Genomic DNA, 18035 nt, shown 5'->3' with positions numbered 1-18035 from the left:
TCCCCGCCCCTCCCCCCACCCCTCCCCTCTCACCTCCCCTCCTCACCCCTTCCCTCTCGCCTCCCCTCCCCGCCCCTCCCCTCCCCTCCTGCCTCCCCGCCCCTCCCCCTCTCCCCTCCTCGCCTCGCCCCTCCCCTCACCTCCCCCTCACCGCTCGGAGGGGGAAGCGGGAGAAGAGGGGAGGGAAAGCGGGAGGAGAGGGGAAGGGAGGGGAGGGGAGGGGAGGGGAGGGAGGAAAGGAGGAGAGGGGAGGGGAGGGGAGGGGAGGGGGAAGTGGGAGGAGAGGGGAAGGGAGGGGGAAGGGAGCAAGGGAGGGGAGGGGAGGGGAAAGCAGGAGGAGAGGGGAAGGGAGGGGAAGGGGAAGCGGGAGGAGGGAGAGGACAGGGGAAGGGAGGGGGAGGGGAGGGGAGGGGAAGGGAGGAGAGGGGAAGGGGAAAGCAGAAGGAGGGAGGGGGGAGGGGAGAGAGGAAGCGGGAGGAGAGGGATGGGAAGCGGGAGGAGGTGGGAAGGGAGGAGAGGGGATGGGAAGCAGGAGGAGAGGGGGAGGGGAGGGAGGAGAGGGGAAGGGAGGGAAGGAGGGAGTACCTGGGTGGGGAGGTGGTGGAGAAGCTCCAGGAAAGTTGTGAGAGAGAATGAGAAGAAGTAGAGTTTTATAGGAAATGGGTAGCTTTTAGGTCAAGTCAACTTTTTTTAGTTTTTAAGGTTTTTTTAGTTCTTTTAGGTTCACTATAAGTAGAATGTTCTTCATTCTCTCTTTCATTCAAAGTTCATTCTTTCATACTCCACTCTTCTCTCCTCTCATCAACCTATTGCAGGATTCTCAAAATTTTCAAAATGTTGCAAGAGGTGAGTTCATTTCCAACCTATTGCATATGCAAGAACTTCTAAGAATCAAGTTTTTGTAAATTTGAAATTTTTTTCAAATCCGATTCTTTTCTCAAAAACTTGTTGCATACGCAATAACTTCAAAAAACCATCTTTTGCATTAAATCTTTTTTCCCACAAATTTCCCTCTTTACCTCAAACTCTCACAACCTATTGTCACAAATTTCTCTCTACCTCAAACTCTCCCAGCCTATTGGGCACGCAATAATTTTTCAAAAAAAGTAAATTAGAAAACAATCTATTACAAATTTCTCTCTCAACCTCAAAACCACTCAAACCTCCCTACCTTTTACGTACACAAGAACTTCAAAACAAAATTTAACCATAAATCTCTCCAAAAACTCTTCTCATGACACTTTCTTAATATAAGAAATCCATTTATAATATTTTTACTCCATAATATAATAAATTTTTATTAACTAATATTAAAATATAATTTTGCTAAAAATATATATTGTTAATCTATAAATTAATATAGATATTATATAATTATTATATAAATACATTAATTTAAAAAATATAATAATGAAAATATTTTTGAATGGGAAGTCTTCTAGCATATGTGCTTTATATAATACTTATGCTTAAAACAATGAAGAATTAGTGAATGTATTTGTAAGGTAGTTCTTAATATAAAAAATCTCTATAATATTATATATTTGTAAGGTAGTTCTTAATATGAAAAATCTCTACAATATTCTTCCTACTATTAACTAGATATTAAATTTTAGTTTTAGTAAAAATATACATTATTAACTTAAAAACTAATATAAATATAATGTAATTATAGTATAAATTTAAATAAATATATAAATTATTAATATTATACATTAATAAAATTTAAAATTATGTATATTATATACTAATAATCTTTAAATTTTAAAAAGGTAGTCAATCAAAGAATTGAATTAATTTAAAAAATAAGAAAATATTAAAATTTACACAAGTGCTTTTAGCATGTATGCTTTTCTTCCATGTGTATAATACTTGTCAGTCGAAGAATAAAGAATTAGATAATGTATTTGTAAGGTAGGTATTTAAAACCATAGAATCTGGAAGAGGTTTAGCATACTTGCTTATCTTTGTTATAATATGTAATACTTCACAAAAGGCTTAAACTTTGTTTAAGGCTTTGCACAAAACTACTACATCATTAAATCCATATCATTTTTCTACTTTAGTAACCACTAGATATCCATGGATATCCAACCTGTTGCACAAATCAATAATTTTCTTGATTTATGCAACAGTTTGGATATATGCCCCAACCTATTGCTCAAGCAATAGGTTGGGGGATATATCCAACTTGTTCTACAAGTCAAGAATTTTCTTGATTTGTGGAACAGGTTGATATACCCCCCAACTTGTTACTCAATATATCCAACCTGTTCCATAAGTCAAGAATTTTCTTGATTTGTGCAACAGGTTGGATATATCCCCCAACCTGTTGCTCAATCCAACATGTTGCACAAATCAAGAAATAGGTTGGGGGATATATCCAACCTGTTGCACAAATCAAGAAAATTATTGACTTGTGGAGTAGGTTGGATATATGCCCCAACCTGTTGCACAAATCAAGAAAATTCTTGATTTGTGCAATTTTTTTGATTTATGCAACAGGTTGGATATATCCCCCAACTTGTTGCTCAAGCAACAGGTTGGGGAATATATCCAATCTGTTGCACAAATCAAAAAAATTCATTAAATTTTGGTTGTATTTTATGGTTAGGGTTTAGGGTTTAGGATTTAGAGTTTAGGGTTTAGGGTTTAGGATTTATTGTTTAGGAGTTTAGGATTTAGGGTTTAGGGTTTAGGAATTAAATGTTTAAAGTTTAAGATTTACGGTGGTTAAAATGTTTTGGTATTAATTGTTTAAAGTTTAGGATGTAGGGTTTAGGTTTAATGCCTTCTCTACTAGTTTTGATATAAAAGTTATTAAGTAATAATAAGCTCAATGATTATTTATTGTGTCTTTTTTTGAGTTGCTAATCTATTTTTGTACATAAAATAGGTATTCACCCTAACATAGGGTATGGATGTGGTGTTATATAAGAAGAATGAAGTGGTGGCTTTTGGATGAATTCATAGTCTTGATCCTATGAGTGTGTGTCATTTCCAACGTTATGGTGAGAGAAGATGTGTAGTGATAATCACCAACGTTGTAAATCCTAAAGTACATTTAAAATATCCACATGGAGACTTTGAAACATTGGGAGATATCTTACAATGTGACATATATGATATGCAAGCACGCAGAATGCTCTGGGACCAAGACAAAATTGTTTCAAAGACATACTTTCAAGATATCAAGAAAACTTATTTTGAGGGGGAAAAAGTAGAGACGTTATCTTGCTCTGGAGAAGATTTAGCAATTGGCAACTTTAAGGGCTATGCTCAGAGTTTTCTCTGTATAGTGGAGATAATTAAGTTGACTAGTGTAGGTGTCATTCAAAATGCAATGGATAGTACTTCACATCTAGATGTCCATAATACTATATCTCATCTACAAGTTCATAGTACTTGTAAATGGGGGTTAGCTTTCTTGAAATCAAGTTTGCCTAAGATAGTTTCCTTCAATGTCGTGGAAGACACAACAAAATATTATCAGAAGAAAAGGACTATAACACAAATGGGATCCAAATTGAGAAGAAGCTATAGTAGTGATCAAGAGTACTATAGTGGCATGCTCACAGGTATTGAGGACATTATAGTAACAAATGTTGATATAGAAAAGATTTCTTTGGTTGCAAGTGAATCAAATATACTCACTGGTATAGAAGACTTGTCTTGTGTTGCAAGTGACTTGAACAGGCTCACTGGTATAGAAGACTTGTCCTATGTTGCAAGTGACTCGAATAGGCTCACTGGTATAGAAGACTTGTCCTATGTTGCAAGTGACTCGAACAGGCTCACTGGTATAGAAGACTTGCAAGTGACTCAAACATGCTTATTGATATAGAAAACTTGTCTTGTGTTGAGAATAATAAGATGGGACCACAAATAAAAATACACGCAAAGATCGATGGGATAAGTAATGTAATAACATGAATTGATGATATTAGTAACAATGATCATGATGTTACCACTCGAACGCAAGGCAAAAGGGGCAGAGAATCTGAGACTTGTCATGTTGTTCGTAATATTGTTGCTAGAATGCCAGAGAATATAGATCGGAGAATCTTGAGTTACGAAGGAGAAAGAGTTCAAGCACAAAATTCAAGAGGCATTGGCAACAAATTGACATCAATGAACATGTCTACCAGATTGCCATTTCCAAGATATTATAAGGTATCAAATAATTCTCAAGCCCACACAGCATTTGATTATAGAGATGAAGATTCAAGGGAAATGGATTCGAGGTTTGATGGGCTTACAACTGGAAAATGCAAGACACTATTTACAAAAAGAAAGTATGTGAGTGTGAAGAGGCGAAGAATCATCGCATCAATTCCAGAATCAAAGAGACATGTAATGTTATTCGAGGAGAATATGGAAAGCATGCTTATGCGAGTTTGTTGCACGAGACTTTGCATTAGAAAAGTTGGGAAAGATGATTGTGCAGCCATACGCCTTGGTATTTGGAGTAAGGCAGCACCTAATAGACATAACTATCTTCTTTAAGAGTTTTCATGCTTTCTTCATCAAGGCACTAATCAAGATTTGAGCACAAGACACTATAAACCTAGATTGAAACCCATGGTTAATGGGAGACCCATTTGCAATTGAGGATATCAATGGTTAACTGGACTAGATCACATGGCACATACTGGACCATTTGGGTAGAGGTGAAAGAAAAAGTGGTTCATACAATTCATGGAAATACCTACAAGCTTAAATGCCATGGAAGCACTATACATGCAACCGCAACATTAAAGAAAGTTCTCGAAGACCATGCATTACCACAGCCTCGTCTTCAACAAACAATGCTAGACATGTCGAATGTCAACAACATCTTCCTTTAGGAATGACAAAGAAGGTCGTCCTAGAAACTGTCAATAAAACTTTACAAGACAGAGATAAGAGCATGATTTCACGGTCAACCTTGTACAAAATTTGGCATAGAGATTTTTGCCATGTCAAGACACCATCAAAGCAAAGGACGTCAAAATGTAAGACATGTGATGAATTTAAAAATGCCATTGAACATAGTAAATGTGAGCAGAATGGAGGAAGATATATTAAGTGGCGATCAATCCATTTACATCATGTGTAGGATGCTCGAAAGTTGTATGCATCTTGGAGAGAGGAAGCTATTTCACGTGTTGATAAGTCCATGAGCATCACCATTGATGGCATGGACTAGAATATAACAACTTTGCCATGATATAGACGTATCCCACTGGCATTGGAGGGCAAACGTGGACTAAAAACAAACTTGTGTGGAGTATTAGTACATGGATACCGAATATTTTGTGATGTATGGATTGATAGTTTGCATGACCATGATAGCAACCAAGTTGTTACATCAATCATGAAAGTAATAAGAAAGGTTAGAGATGCTCGCGGATGTTTACCTAACACATTGCAAATACAAGCTAATAATTGTTGGAGAGAGAACAAGAATAAATATATATTTGCTTTATGCTCTATGCTAGTTGGTTTGAAAATATTTGAAGAAGTGGAAGTTGGCTTTCTTCTTGTCGGCCATACACATGAAGACATAGATCAAATCTTTAGTGTTATCTCTAGTGAGTTGAAGTCAATGGATGTTTTGACAATGGAGGATATGCTATTTCGAATTGGGAAAAAAATTGGAGGGTCTTGCAAGGAAGAATCAGAAGTGGCTATCCTAGAGAGGATGGTAGATTGGAGAGCATTCATACAGCCACATTTACAAGCAGGAGATGATACCCTAATAGGACACACAAATCCACACTACTTTCGGTTTCACATGCATATCAATATTCCAATGATGCAATGGAAGCACTACTCAGTGAGTCATATGCTTTATTACAACGAATAATTCCATTGGAGGAAACTAGATTTGTTCTTGCAAAAAACAAATCACTTGACATAGATGAAATGAAAGGCTTGAAAGCCTTCATTAGACATCTTCAAAGTATGATGCAAAAATATCCAGAGCAATCAACTAAGAATTTGGAGATAATTAAATCAACTGAAGCACTTATCCAATCTTTAGAAAGACAAGAAAACTTAATGAGCATTGAATACTGTGAATCCTTTTGGCTGGAACAAGTTAGGTCACCAAGTTTTCCTTCGGATATAAATATGTTAGTAGATATGGAGGAAGCATAGGAATGCCTTTTACCTCAAAAATATTGTGGCAGGAAGGGAGACAAACCCTTACCATAGTTTATACCATCTAATGAGATTGAAGAGGGTCTATTTGTTGCAGTTTGGGCATTTGATCCAGGTTCAGAGTTGGATGAACAAGGTGGCCCAATTCGGGTTGCAAAAATTGCTAAGATAGAAAGGGATGACAAGGGAACTCCTATAACATTCATAGCTTTATGGTATGAACCAAAGCCATTGAAAAATCTCCTGAGAAGATATACAATAAAACAACTCTATGAGGGATGCTTGCAAAAGAAACGTGAATGGGTTCCAAATAATGAGGGATTAACAGAGGTGGAAGTCAGTAGCATTATTCATTGCTGGAAATCGAGGACATGAATTTTTAAAAAGAAGCATGGATACAATGTTGAAAAATGTATCACAATCCTTGATCCAAGTCGTGTCCATATTAAACATCATTTGGCAAGACTTAACCCATCAAGCGCAAATACATTACATGAATTTGATGACTCTGAATGAGATTCAGATGCATAAGATAATGTTTTGTATGCTTTTTTCCATACAAATGGTATATCTATACACCACCAATAAGATAATGTACTGTATGCTTTGTTTTTCAAAAAAAGGGTGTATCTATATACCACTTATATATTGAATTCAGCAAACTCTTTTTTTTCAAAAAAATGGTGTATCTATACACCACTTATTTGTTGAATTCAACAAACTCTTTTCATATGGTGTCATATTTTCACTTTATCAGTATAGTGTTAAAATTGAAGTGGAGTTAGGAGACTACTATTATTATTATTATAGCTATTGGATGGGGGCACCATGCACAAGTTTGGGAATTATAGCTTCATTGAGCCTTTTTTTTTTTTTTAAGAGGTCGCCACTTGACTTTTTAGCTTAATAAGGCCATATTTGTATATAAGTGACCCATTTATGCTCTAAAAAACCCAATTTTTGAGCTCACTAAGTGAAGTTGAGTGGAGAGGATATGCTCCAAAAAAAAGTCCAAACCAGGGGAGGTGTATATTGAAAGGTGTTGGACTGCCAAACCACTTTTGGGTTGAGGCAATCAAAACTGCGGTTTACATCCTTAATCACAGCTATACAAAGGTACTCAAAGGTAAAACATCACATGAGGCATACAACGGTAAGAAGCCATCTGTCTCCCACTTTAGAATGTTTGGGTTTGAATGCTATGCGCATGTACCAGACAAAGAGAGAAACAAGCTACAACCAAAAAGCACCAAATGTATCTTCTTAGGCCATTGTGATGAGAAGAAAGCCTATACGTTGTATGACCAAGAGGCAAAGAAGATCATAGTAGCGAGCCGTGATGTGGTATTTAGGAATCAACCACATACAGTGGAGGCAGAGAAGAGCTCTTCCACTTTATCATCAAGCAAAGAGGTAATTCACCACTGACCTGTCCCAAGAGCTATAAAGGAGGAGGAAATATCAGATGATGAAAGTATAAGTCACCAACCTGTTGTTACACCACTGGAAAAGCCATTGCCGTGATGGGTAAGGCAGCTCTATGACCATGATAACTAGATGCCTATGTCTATTGAGCAACATGCACATGGACCAAGGCGGTCTCAGAGAATCGAGGAGCAAAGGAGGGATTTCGCTCACATAGTCAATATGGCCTTGATGGTTGAGATTATTGTAGAAGTAAAGGAGCATGCAAGTTTGGAGGAAGCACTTGAAGACCGAGATTGGAAAAATGCTATGCAAGTAGAATATGACAGCATCATGAAGAATGAAATTTGGGAGCTGGCAGATCGACCCATCTTGAAGAATGAAATTTGGGAGCTAGCAGATCGACCACCTAATAGAAAGGTTATTGGCACCAAGTGGGTTTGGAAGTAAAGTACAAGGCCGATGGGACTTTGGAAAAGTACAAATTCAGATTGGTTGCACAAGGATTTTCGTAGGTTGAAGGTTTTGATTTTCAGGAATCTTTCGCTCCAACTGCCAGAATGACCACTATTCGCACACTACTATTGGTGGCTGCTCACAAAAAGTGGCGAGTTTATCAAATGGATGTTAAATCAGCATTCTTGAATGGTGACCTCAAGGAGGAGGTGTACGTGGCTTAGCCACCTGGGTTTGAGGCCCCCCATTCTGAGAACAAGGTATGTAAGGTGAAGAAGGCTTGGTACGGGCTGAAATAGGCCCCAAAAGCATTGTACCAATGGATAGACAAATTTTTTCATAAATTAAACTTCAAAAGATGTGCCTCAGATGCTAACTTGTATGTGTACAGGAAAGGTGGAAAATCTGCTATTATTGTTCTATATGTGGATGATCTCCTTATTACAAGTAACTATGAAGACATGATCCACCAGACTAGAAAGGCATTGAGCACAGAGTTTGAGATGACAGACTTAGGCTTGATGCACTACTGTTTGGGGATTGAAGCCTGGCAAGAGCCAAGCAAGATCTTCATCTCTCAGCACAAATATGCAAGGGAGATCTTGAAGGCATCTGGTATGTCTGAGTGCAAGGAGATAGCTACACCTATGGAGGTAAATGTGAGGCTATCTATGGAGGATGCCTTACCACCAGCAGACATCAGGAGGTACAGGAAGTTGGTTGATAGTCTCATCTATCTATGCAACACAAAATCGGACATCCATTTTGCTGTTGGCATTTTGAGCAAGTTCTCCAATAAGCCTTGGGAGAATCATTGGAATGAAGGGATGCGGGTGCTCAAGGATGTGAAGGGCACTCTTGATTATGGCATCACTTATGGTACGGGCACTTCCTTGGCTGGTCATTGTGACTCAGATTGGGCTGGAGATGTTGATTCCATGAAATCAATTTTTGGATATTGTTTCTCGTTAGGTTCAGGTATCCTCTTGAATCAGTAAGAAACAACCAACAGTGACATTGTCTTCTGCCGAGGCCGAGTACAAGGTAGCATGTTTTGCTACTTGTGAAGCAGTGTGGTTAAGGAGGATCTTATGGCACATGGTAGTGCAAGAGGATGAGGCAACTATGCTGAGGTGCGACAATCAAAGTTGCATGGCCATTGCTAAAAATCCAGTGTTTCATGCGCCCACAAAACATATAGAGATTCAGTATCACTATGTGCGTGATTTGATCGAGGATGGGATAGTGGAATTGGTCTACTGTCCAACAGAGAAAAATGGAGCAAATATCTTTACCAAGGCACTCGAGAAGGATCAGCTTCAGAGTCATCTTCAGAGACTCGGCATTGGGCCGAGAAGCTAGTTCACCTACGGGTGGACATTGAGGGGGCCCCACCCTCCTGGTAACCACCAATGGTCGAAGGTGCCCAAGTTGTAAGGCCCCCATAAGAGGAGAAGCGATGTGTGAGCCCGGGACATTGGATGAATCGTAACTTGCATGTCAGATGAGGTCTATCAATGAGACTGTTTTGATGGTAGAAAGGTGATCTATGTGAGTCTAGCCTATGGGCTAGGCAGGGTAGATAAGCTGGTAGCACAAGAGGCACATTGTCTTAATTGTGTGGGAGCCCCTTACTCTTGCTAGGGGCCTAGGGGGTCCTAGGGGAACCAACGGCCCCTTGGTGGGGGTTCAGGGGCGAGAGTCCTCGAGATGATAATATAGGGAATATTTCTTGAATATTCCATGGACGACTGACCGATTCCACCAACTAGGTTGACTGGTCGACTCCACTGACTAGGTTGACTGGTCAATTCCACCGACTATGTTGATCCGACTATAGCCCTCACAGCTATAAAGAGGTGATCTCCCTAGTCCATTGTACTAGATCAGATCTTCTAGCTAGTAGCTCTTCACCTAGTATCTGTCTAGATCACCATCTAAGCTCCACTGTGGGATCACACGGGTGGACAAAGCCATCATCTGTACTACATTAGTATTGAAGGAAAATTTTGTTCATCTCCAGTATGCTATGTACTCTCTATTCTTTGTTCAGTTTCTATTCCGTTGCGCCATGTAATTTAACATTAACTTCAATTTTGAGCAAAGAAATGCATCCAACATGGGCTCCTATTAAAGAATTCAGCAAGAAATTTGAAGGTAAAATAGAAGGCTTAAGAGCTTTTATTACATACAAAGAGGAAATGCTCTGAAGATTTCCTGATTGGAAGCCCTATTGGAAGGAACACACTGCTGTTGTAATTATCAGATGATGAACATGAGAATGTGACGTTTTGGGTTACAAAAGTGGTGGACATGAGCATGGATGACTAGGGGATAGCTATAACATTTACAGCAGTATGATATGATCCAAGGACTAGGAAGGAGAACTAGGATAACAATACATTGTATACTAGTTGTCTGAAAAAGGAATGGGTCCCAAAACATGAAGTAGTTTCAAAGCTTTCCACAGAGACAGTCATAGTATCTTAGAAATCAAGGACGAAGAAAACAAAGAAGCACATGGGGTATGATGTAGAAAAAAAAATAAAAATACCGCAACCAATTATTTTGCACATTACAGAGTTCATAAAGATTCTCACTAAGGAGGAAGTAGAAGGAGATCTAGCACAAATGAAGAATGCCCATGAGAACACCATCCAAGCATCAAGAAAGACTAAAGGTGACAAAAATTAGATGAGAGTGAATGAAGATGGCACCCAAGCGACAGGTGACGCGATGAATCGTACATTCAAACAAGCAAATGTTAGGATCGTCCATTTGTACTTAACTCATTGTAAAGGCGGAATTAAATTATTGAAAAGGTCGTGTGATAGACTCCTTTGTACAAAGACTCATCCAAAGCTATTACTATTTTTTAGAGTACAAAAGAGTCTTCCATGTCTCTTGTCTATATAAACCTTTTAATTTCTTGAATCTTCAAGAGTGTTATAGTTTTCTGCATTGAAATTAAAAAGAGTCTTCCAGGTCTCTTGTGTATATAGAACTTTTATTTTTTTGAATCTTCAAGAGCATGGTTTTTCATGTATTTAAACTAATAACTCAATAAAAATTTTAAAGTAGAATAGGATTCTTAAAAACAAGAAATATGAAATTAGGATTTATTAGTAGTTTTTGCATTATTAGTGCAACATTGTAGTAGAGAGATGTTCTAAAATATATTATGTGGAAATGACAGTACGAGAAAGTAAACTTTTGATCCTCGAATGACATTTTCATAAAGTAAACTTTCCATTTGGGAAGGATTTTTAGGATTAGTCCAGAGTCTAAAATTAATGAAATAAGTGTTCTTCTTAATTTATGAATCAATTAGTCATTGTTAGCTTAGAGGTACCAAATTGCTCATATGTAGGCAGCATCTATAAGGCAGCCCATCAATAGGTTGCTTGTTCGAATGCTTGTATTGTTTAGTACAAATAGTTTTATCAAAAGAAAGCATGTGCTACACTAGTGTAACCCCATAACTGGCAAAGTGCAATCCTTCTTACCTAAAAGAATGTCCTAAAAAGATAAGGCCACTCTTGGAGTCTTCTTTAGATCACGCAAGCCCTAATTATGTAGCCATGAAAATCTCTAAAGAACTTGTTATTCCTTCAATCGAGACTAGAGAATGCACTTCTACAATCTCTAACACAAATGCACAAAAGGCCAAAGAGATTGTAAAGAGACATGCTATTATCCTTTATATCGAGGACCATATAGCTTATGTATCTTTTATTATTCTAATATACCATTGATATACTGCCATATATTAATATTATATTTATTATATACAATGATAAAATGGCCTTTAATGCAATATATTATTCATGTTGGTAAAATTATGTATCATGATCATCTAATCCTCAGGATGATCAACTGTCTCAAGCAAGCCATGTGGCTTTGCGAGAGTTAAGAAAAGGGCAAATGTCAATAGGTTGCCTACGATAACAAGGTGATTGAATGACTAAGCCTTGCTATGGGAAGAAGTAGGACCAAAGGATGTAGCAATCAATGTCAAACATTTTTAAGAGGGAGAACTATTAAATTAGGGCATGTTAGAAGCCAAACTTGGGAAGTCAAGCTTGTCCAATGAAAAACTTAAATTGAGTACCATATGGCCCAATTTCTAGGTAGTAGCCTAAAAAGTAGAAAGCTGCTTTGGTGTAAAGACCTTCCTTTCCCAAGAGCCATTATTGTTGAATATGTGACACATAGTTATTTGGTCAACCATTCTTGGACAAAGCATTATAGAGACAATGGCCAAAAAGTAGTGGGGATAAATCAAACTCAAAGTAGTACGATATTGTGGTAGTCTTCTCGGAAATGGGAAATTCAATGCCAAGGCAGCACGTGGTCCTCCACCCTTTTTATGCATTTTTGCCCCACAAAACTAGTGAGCTTTAGAGGTCAATGTCTTTATGAATTGAAAATGAGATTAAATTCACATTTTCATGAAACATTGCGATGGTTATTATGTGAATTAACAAGAGTGCACGTGTGCATAGGCATTGCCTCCTAGGATAATGGTAATGCAATCGCTTTTGGATGTAAAAAAAGAAAGCAAACTATTTTTAAAAGGGAGTTGGCCTACTAAAAGACTATTTTTAAAAGATGATTTCCATAAATGGCAATTCGAAACACAAAGCTTGATTAATTTTAAAAAAACACTTGAAAACTCACAAATCCTTCACGATAGCACTACCTCTAAGGAGCAGTGCTAATAAAGGGAAGAGCTAATAAAAGCCCACACTTTAAATTTTCTTTTACATATGGGGAAGTAGTTAAAACCCTTTTCCGACCACATCGTCACGGCTTTAGGCTAGGCTTGAATGGAGTGCGATGTGTCTTGTGATAAAAGGTGCGTTACGGTGTTGACATGTTTCCCAAAGCTTGAAAACTTTTATTTCCATAAACTAAAAATGAGATAAATTCCACATTTTCATGAAAGATTGTGACATTTAGCATGACAAGTTTTTAAAAAAAAACCTGGGAAAGTAGTTAAAACCCTTTTTTGACCATGTCATTAGGGCTTCAGGATATGTTGCAAGGTGTTACTCATAGGCTAAATGGGCCATTAAAGGGAAAGTGCCTTGCAAATGTCAATAGCCCCCCTTTTTCGGTCCATCAAAGACCAAGTAAAGAGGCATGAAAAGGGGGGGGGAATGCTTATGTGTCAAGCTCCTATAAAAAGTTGAAATGGTCAACATGTGGCATAGTACTAGCCCACCAATGCCTTTAACATAGGATATTTACATTTTTGACCAAGCTAATTTTTATTCTTTAAAAAATAATAACTATATATCTCCTCTATAAATGTCTTTACATTTGGAACAAGGTGAATACATTCAATAAGCATGTCCGTGAATGTTTGAAATTCACAGTGTGCAAGCAACAATTCAATCCCTTGCAAAATCGGAGGGAATCGGCTAGGAAGAAGAAGGAAAAACAGATGCAGAGTCCAGACTTGTGAGGTTCTGCTGAGAATTGGCGAAGGCAAAGATGATGGCACAAAGAGCTTGGACGGGAAGTAGATTTTGCAGAATACGAGCTTTGCAAAATGCAATTTGTGTGGAGCTCGTCTCTAGGCACAATCTTGCGGGAATAGGAGGAGGAGGAGGAGAACAGGAGATGAAGAGGTGAACTTACAAATTTGCACATTTGTCAATGGGGCAATCAATGCCATAAATGAATGCCCAAATTAGTTTTTTAAGAAGGAAAGCTCTTCAAAAGGAAAGAGATTAATTCTCTCTTTGGAAGTGTTGGAAGTGAAAAGAAGTGAAAAGATTACTAAGGTGGGCTTCACATCCGACGGATGGGTGAAGAAAAAAATATTCATGTGTGCCTCTTTTTGGAAAGGAAGGAAGCCTCTGTCCCTTTTGCCATTCACATGGGGCGGATGGTTTTACAATAAATATTAAATGCGCATTCTTTAATATCACCAATGGAAGGTACCCCACAGGTAGGGCAGTGCTCCTTGGATGGATGAGGTCATGGGTTCAAAACTTGGTGGGGTTTACAATCGTAGTTTTTTACGGCTGTTCATTGGTTGCTTGACGTGGACGGACGTCCTGGGCAGCCTTGGGAGATCAGACAACTTTTTTGCAGCTGTTAATTGGTTGCTTGACGTGGATGGAGGTCCTGGGCGGCCTTGGGAGTCCTGACAACTTTTTTGCGGTTGTTCATTGGTTGCCTGACGTGGATAGAGGTCCTAGGTGAACTTTTTTGCGGCTGTTCATTGGTTGCCTGATGGTTCTGGGAAGCCTTTGGAGGCCGGACGACTTTTGCTTTAAAGTTATCCATGAGTCAGTTTCAATGGAGTCCCGTGCACCACCTATCCACCCACGTGTGAAACCGTCGCTCGTCAGCTCTCGATTTCTATTGGAGCATTAGCTCTTTTTTTCATGTGCACCGAGTTGGGGGGCGGATGGTGGTGAAAACCCAAAGGCCAAAAACTTCAAAAAACCCCTTGAACTAGTTACTAGGGAGTAAAATAAGTATAACCCCTTTCGTCGATATTTTCCAAAAGGTTGAATTCAAAACCCAGTTCCAAGTTGCAACCCACTTCAGGCAGCCGCGTGGCGGGTCAGCAGGAACGGCGGAGCCATGGAATCCTTGACCCTTAACAACTCATCAGTCGTCATGTGTGAGCTTATCTTTTTACATTTTCCAACTATCCCTACATCTAAACTGGTTTCACTCCTACGATCCAGTTCCCCAGAATCCACACGCCTCTTGACTGCGAAGTCGATTTCAAGTTTACTGTGGTGAAAAAGCAGACGACCGGCAATGAATTCAACACCGAAAAACCAACAGCGGTTGGCGTCGACGAGAAGGGCGAGGGCGAGGGCGACGAAGAAAACCGAGAAAGTTATTCCTGTGCGTAGTGGTGTTATTTTATCTTGCATGCGCGAATAAACGTTTGGAAAGAAAAGCGGAAACGAGAGGCAAATCTGATTGGAAGCACGGGAAAGGAGGAAAGCGATATGTGGGTTGTAAATCGTAATCTTTGAAGGTAGACTTTTGGGCAGTTGGAACTTTTGGTGGTTGACGAGGGGGAAGCAACGTGATATGTGAGAGAGAGAGAAGACTTAGTCGCCAATGTGTCAGCTCATCTCCAGTCAATCTCTCGCCCTTGATGCTGGAGCTCAGAGTCAGTCGTCTCTCTCCTTTCACGTCTATCATGTTATATATATAGATATCAGCTCTTTGCTGCACAGCATATCATCTACTCCACAACCCACTTCGCCATCGAGCTCCTCACCACTTCTCCCACATCAACCACTCTTTCAGATCTCCCATCTCCCCCTTCCTTTCTATTTCCTCCTGGCTATGTCTCACAACCTTCCCCTCTCCTCCTCCTTCCTCCTCCTCTTGCTCCTCCCTCTCCTCATCCACGCCGCTCGCCCTGCTCCTTCCGCCCATCACCCCCACCACAGCCCCCTCCCCCTGCATCACCCTCACCACCCCACCCAACTCTCCCATGGCTTCCTCCCCCACTCCATCCCCAGCGCCCCCGCTCGCAACTCCCACATCACAATGGTAACCATGACGCATCATCATCAGCACCAGCAGCTGCTGCTTGCTGGCATTTTAGATACTCCTTTCTCCGGCCCCAATCCCGGTGGCAATTCACAAAACCTGGCCAGTGTTCTTGCCACTCGGGTCTCAGGGCCTAATCCTGGAGGAAACGCAGCTAGCCTAGGCAGCAGACTCGTAGACACTCCTGTGTCCGGGCCTAATCCTGGAGGCAATTCACAAAACCTGGCAGCAACCTCCGGGCCTAATCCTGGAGGCAATTCACAAAATCTGGCAGCTACGTCCGGGCCTAATCCGGGAGGCAATTCACAAAATCTGGTAGCAACGTCCGGGCCTAACCCTGGCGGCAATTCGCGAATTCTTGCAACTTCGGGACCGAATCCGGGAGGAAACTCGGCAAGCCTAGCCAGCATTCTAGACACGCCCGTTTCAGGGCCTAACCCGGGCGGTAATTCGCAACTTCTTTCAGCACCTTCGGGACCGAATCCGGGAGGAAACTCGGCAAGCCTGGCGAGCAATCTCAACACGCCCGTTTCAGGGCCTAATCCTGGCGGCAACTCTCAAATTCTTTCAGCAACTTCGGGACCCAATCCTGGAGGAAACTCCGCAAGCCTGACCACCGTTCTCAGTACTCCTGTCTCAGGGCCTAGTCCCAGCGGCAACCCACAAATCCTTTCAGCAACAGTTTCTGGACCAAATCCTAGAGGCAACGATCACGTTCTTGCTTCCTCAGGGACCCCCAACCCAGGAGGCAACGATCACGTTCTTGCTTCCTCAGGGACCCCCAACCCAGGAGGCAACTCTCACATAACCCGGAGCTTGTCAGAGTCTTCAGATTCAGGGCCTGGCGACTCAAATGCCCCTATCTTAAACGTTCTGTCCGCCGTCTCGGGACCCAACCCAGGCGGGAACTCGGCGATTCTTGCTTCATCCGGGCCAAATCCTGGAGGTAATAATGCGTACATTTCGTCTGTGGATGTAGCAACTCCAACGGGGCCGAATCCAGGAGGAAATGCGCGCACTTCTTCTGCAAATCAGAATTTTGCCACTGGACAGAAAGCAGCGAAGTTTCAAGCCTTGGGCTCTAAGGCCGTAATGGATTCTCCTGCAGCTGCTACCATTTTCAGCAAGCTACCACGAGCTCCAGTGCCACCGTCAGGTCCGAGCCACGGCCACAATTCTGTGATTACGGGCGGGAACCTGTTTGCAGTGCGTGCAGGTGGATCTGTTAAGAGGAAGATGGCGGAAAGCGAGCAGCTCATCGGGTGTGATCAAAAGAATGAGATCAAGGCCTCGAAGGACCAAATGTTGTCTTCCAATATCTTCGACAATCAGAGCAGAGAGCTTGAGTACGACACAGGCGTCTTCCCGCGGAACACAGCGAGCATGGGCATCGCAAGCATGCCTTGAAGGCGATCCTTGCGGTCAATCATCTGCTTCCAATCGCTCCTGTGAATATCAGAGACACCAATGATTTTAGACATTGAGTCTTTACGAGAAACAAGTTTCTCATCTCAACTTCGGAACTTCTGCTACATCCTCATAGACTGTACCTCGCAGTGATGAGAACACAATCCTTCACAGTTAAGTTCTTTTGATGCAGGCATTCCTGCGTTAGCTCAACCAATAAAGCTCCTGGGGGAGCGCCATCAATAGAAATCTCAGCGATTCTTTTATATATATTCTTTTTGGCACAAAGGCATTTTGAATTCCTTCTTACCCAGTGTTCACTCAAAGCATGTAAAGTATACGACGGGATTGAAGCTTGCCTCCATTACGTCTGAAGGTTGGGATCTAAGGTTACCTTGAAATCGGGCTTAAGGTTGCGATCTAAGGTTATGTTTAATTTCAAGGAACAAATGAGCTCTTCGGTCCAGCTACATAGGATTACCAAATGGTTGGATCTTATATTTGTCAACTAGAGTCCAAGCTCTAGGAGAGACTTCCAAGACAATGGAATTTTTTAATGGATCTTATGCATTTCCATATATGGGACACATACTCACTCAACTTTATTATATTCGACCATAGACCTATGGACAACAATTATAAAATAGTAGCTTGATTCGTCTACGATGAGCTAGAGACCCGCTCCGCTAGGTCTCAAGATGCTAAAATGTCATTAATTTTAATAAATAGAATATCCAGTAAAGGCACTCTGTGGGTTGGTTGCACAATAGTAAAGGTGAAGCATAGATGGTAAATCTCCAAATAAAAAAGGTGCATTTTTCAAATATGCATGCAATTCGGGTTCAATTAATGGAAATTTTTTATGACATGAATTTTCATTCTATACATCGAGGAGAAGGTGAAGACACACACAGTGACAGAGAGTGTGTGTGAGAGAGGGTTGTTTATTATACCTAAGGGAAAGGGTTGAAATTAGACTACTAGCATCACCAAAGTTATTAAGTGTGTCATGGTTAGAGCTAGCACTCTTAGCAAGGCTTGGATGCTGATCTCTTAAACTAACA

General features: G+C 40.5%; 1 protein-coding gene across 1 annotated transcript; it reads left to right on the top strand.

Annotated features, from left to right (window-relative positions):
* Positions 1-15267: 15267 nt before the first annotated feature.
* Positions 15268-17419, top strand: LOC147900380 (uncharacterized). The gene has a single exon (XM_087377409.1). It carries the CDS (start codon positions 15355-15357, stop codon positions 16969-16971), a length of 1617 nt encoding a protein of 538 aa, XP_087233535.1. The 5' UTR covers positions 15268-15354; the 3' UTR covers positions 16972-17419.
* The last annotated feature ends 616 nt before the right edge of the window (positions 17420-18035 follow it).

Source organism: Dipteris shenzhenensis, chromosome 7, assembly GCF_047967505.1.
Source record: "Dipteris shenzhenensis isolate YYH24624 ecotype China chromosome 7, Dip_SZ_1.0, whole genome shotgun sequence".
Classification (NCBI taxonomy): domain Eukaryota; kingdom Viridiplantae; phylum Streptophyta; class Polypodiopsida; order Gleicheniales; family Dipteridaceae; genus Dipteris; species Dipteris shenzhenensis.
The sequence above is the reverse complement of the archived record's forward strand: the minus strand, read 5'-3'. Positions and strand labels throughout refer to the sequence as shown.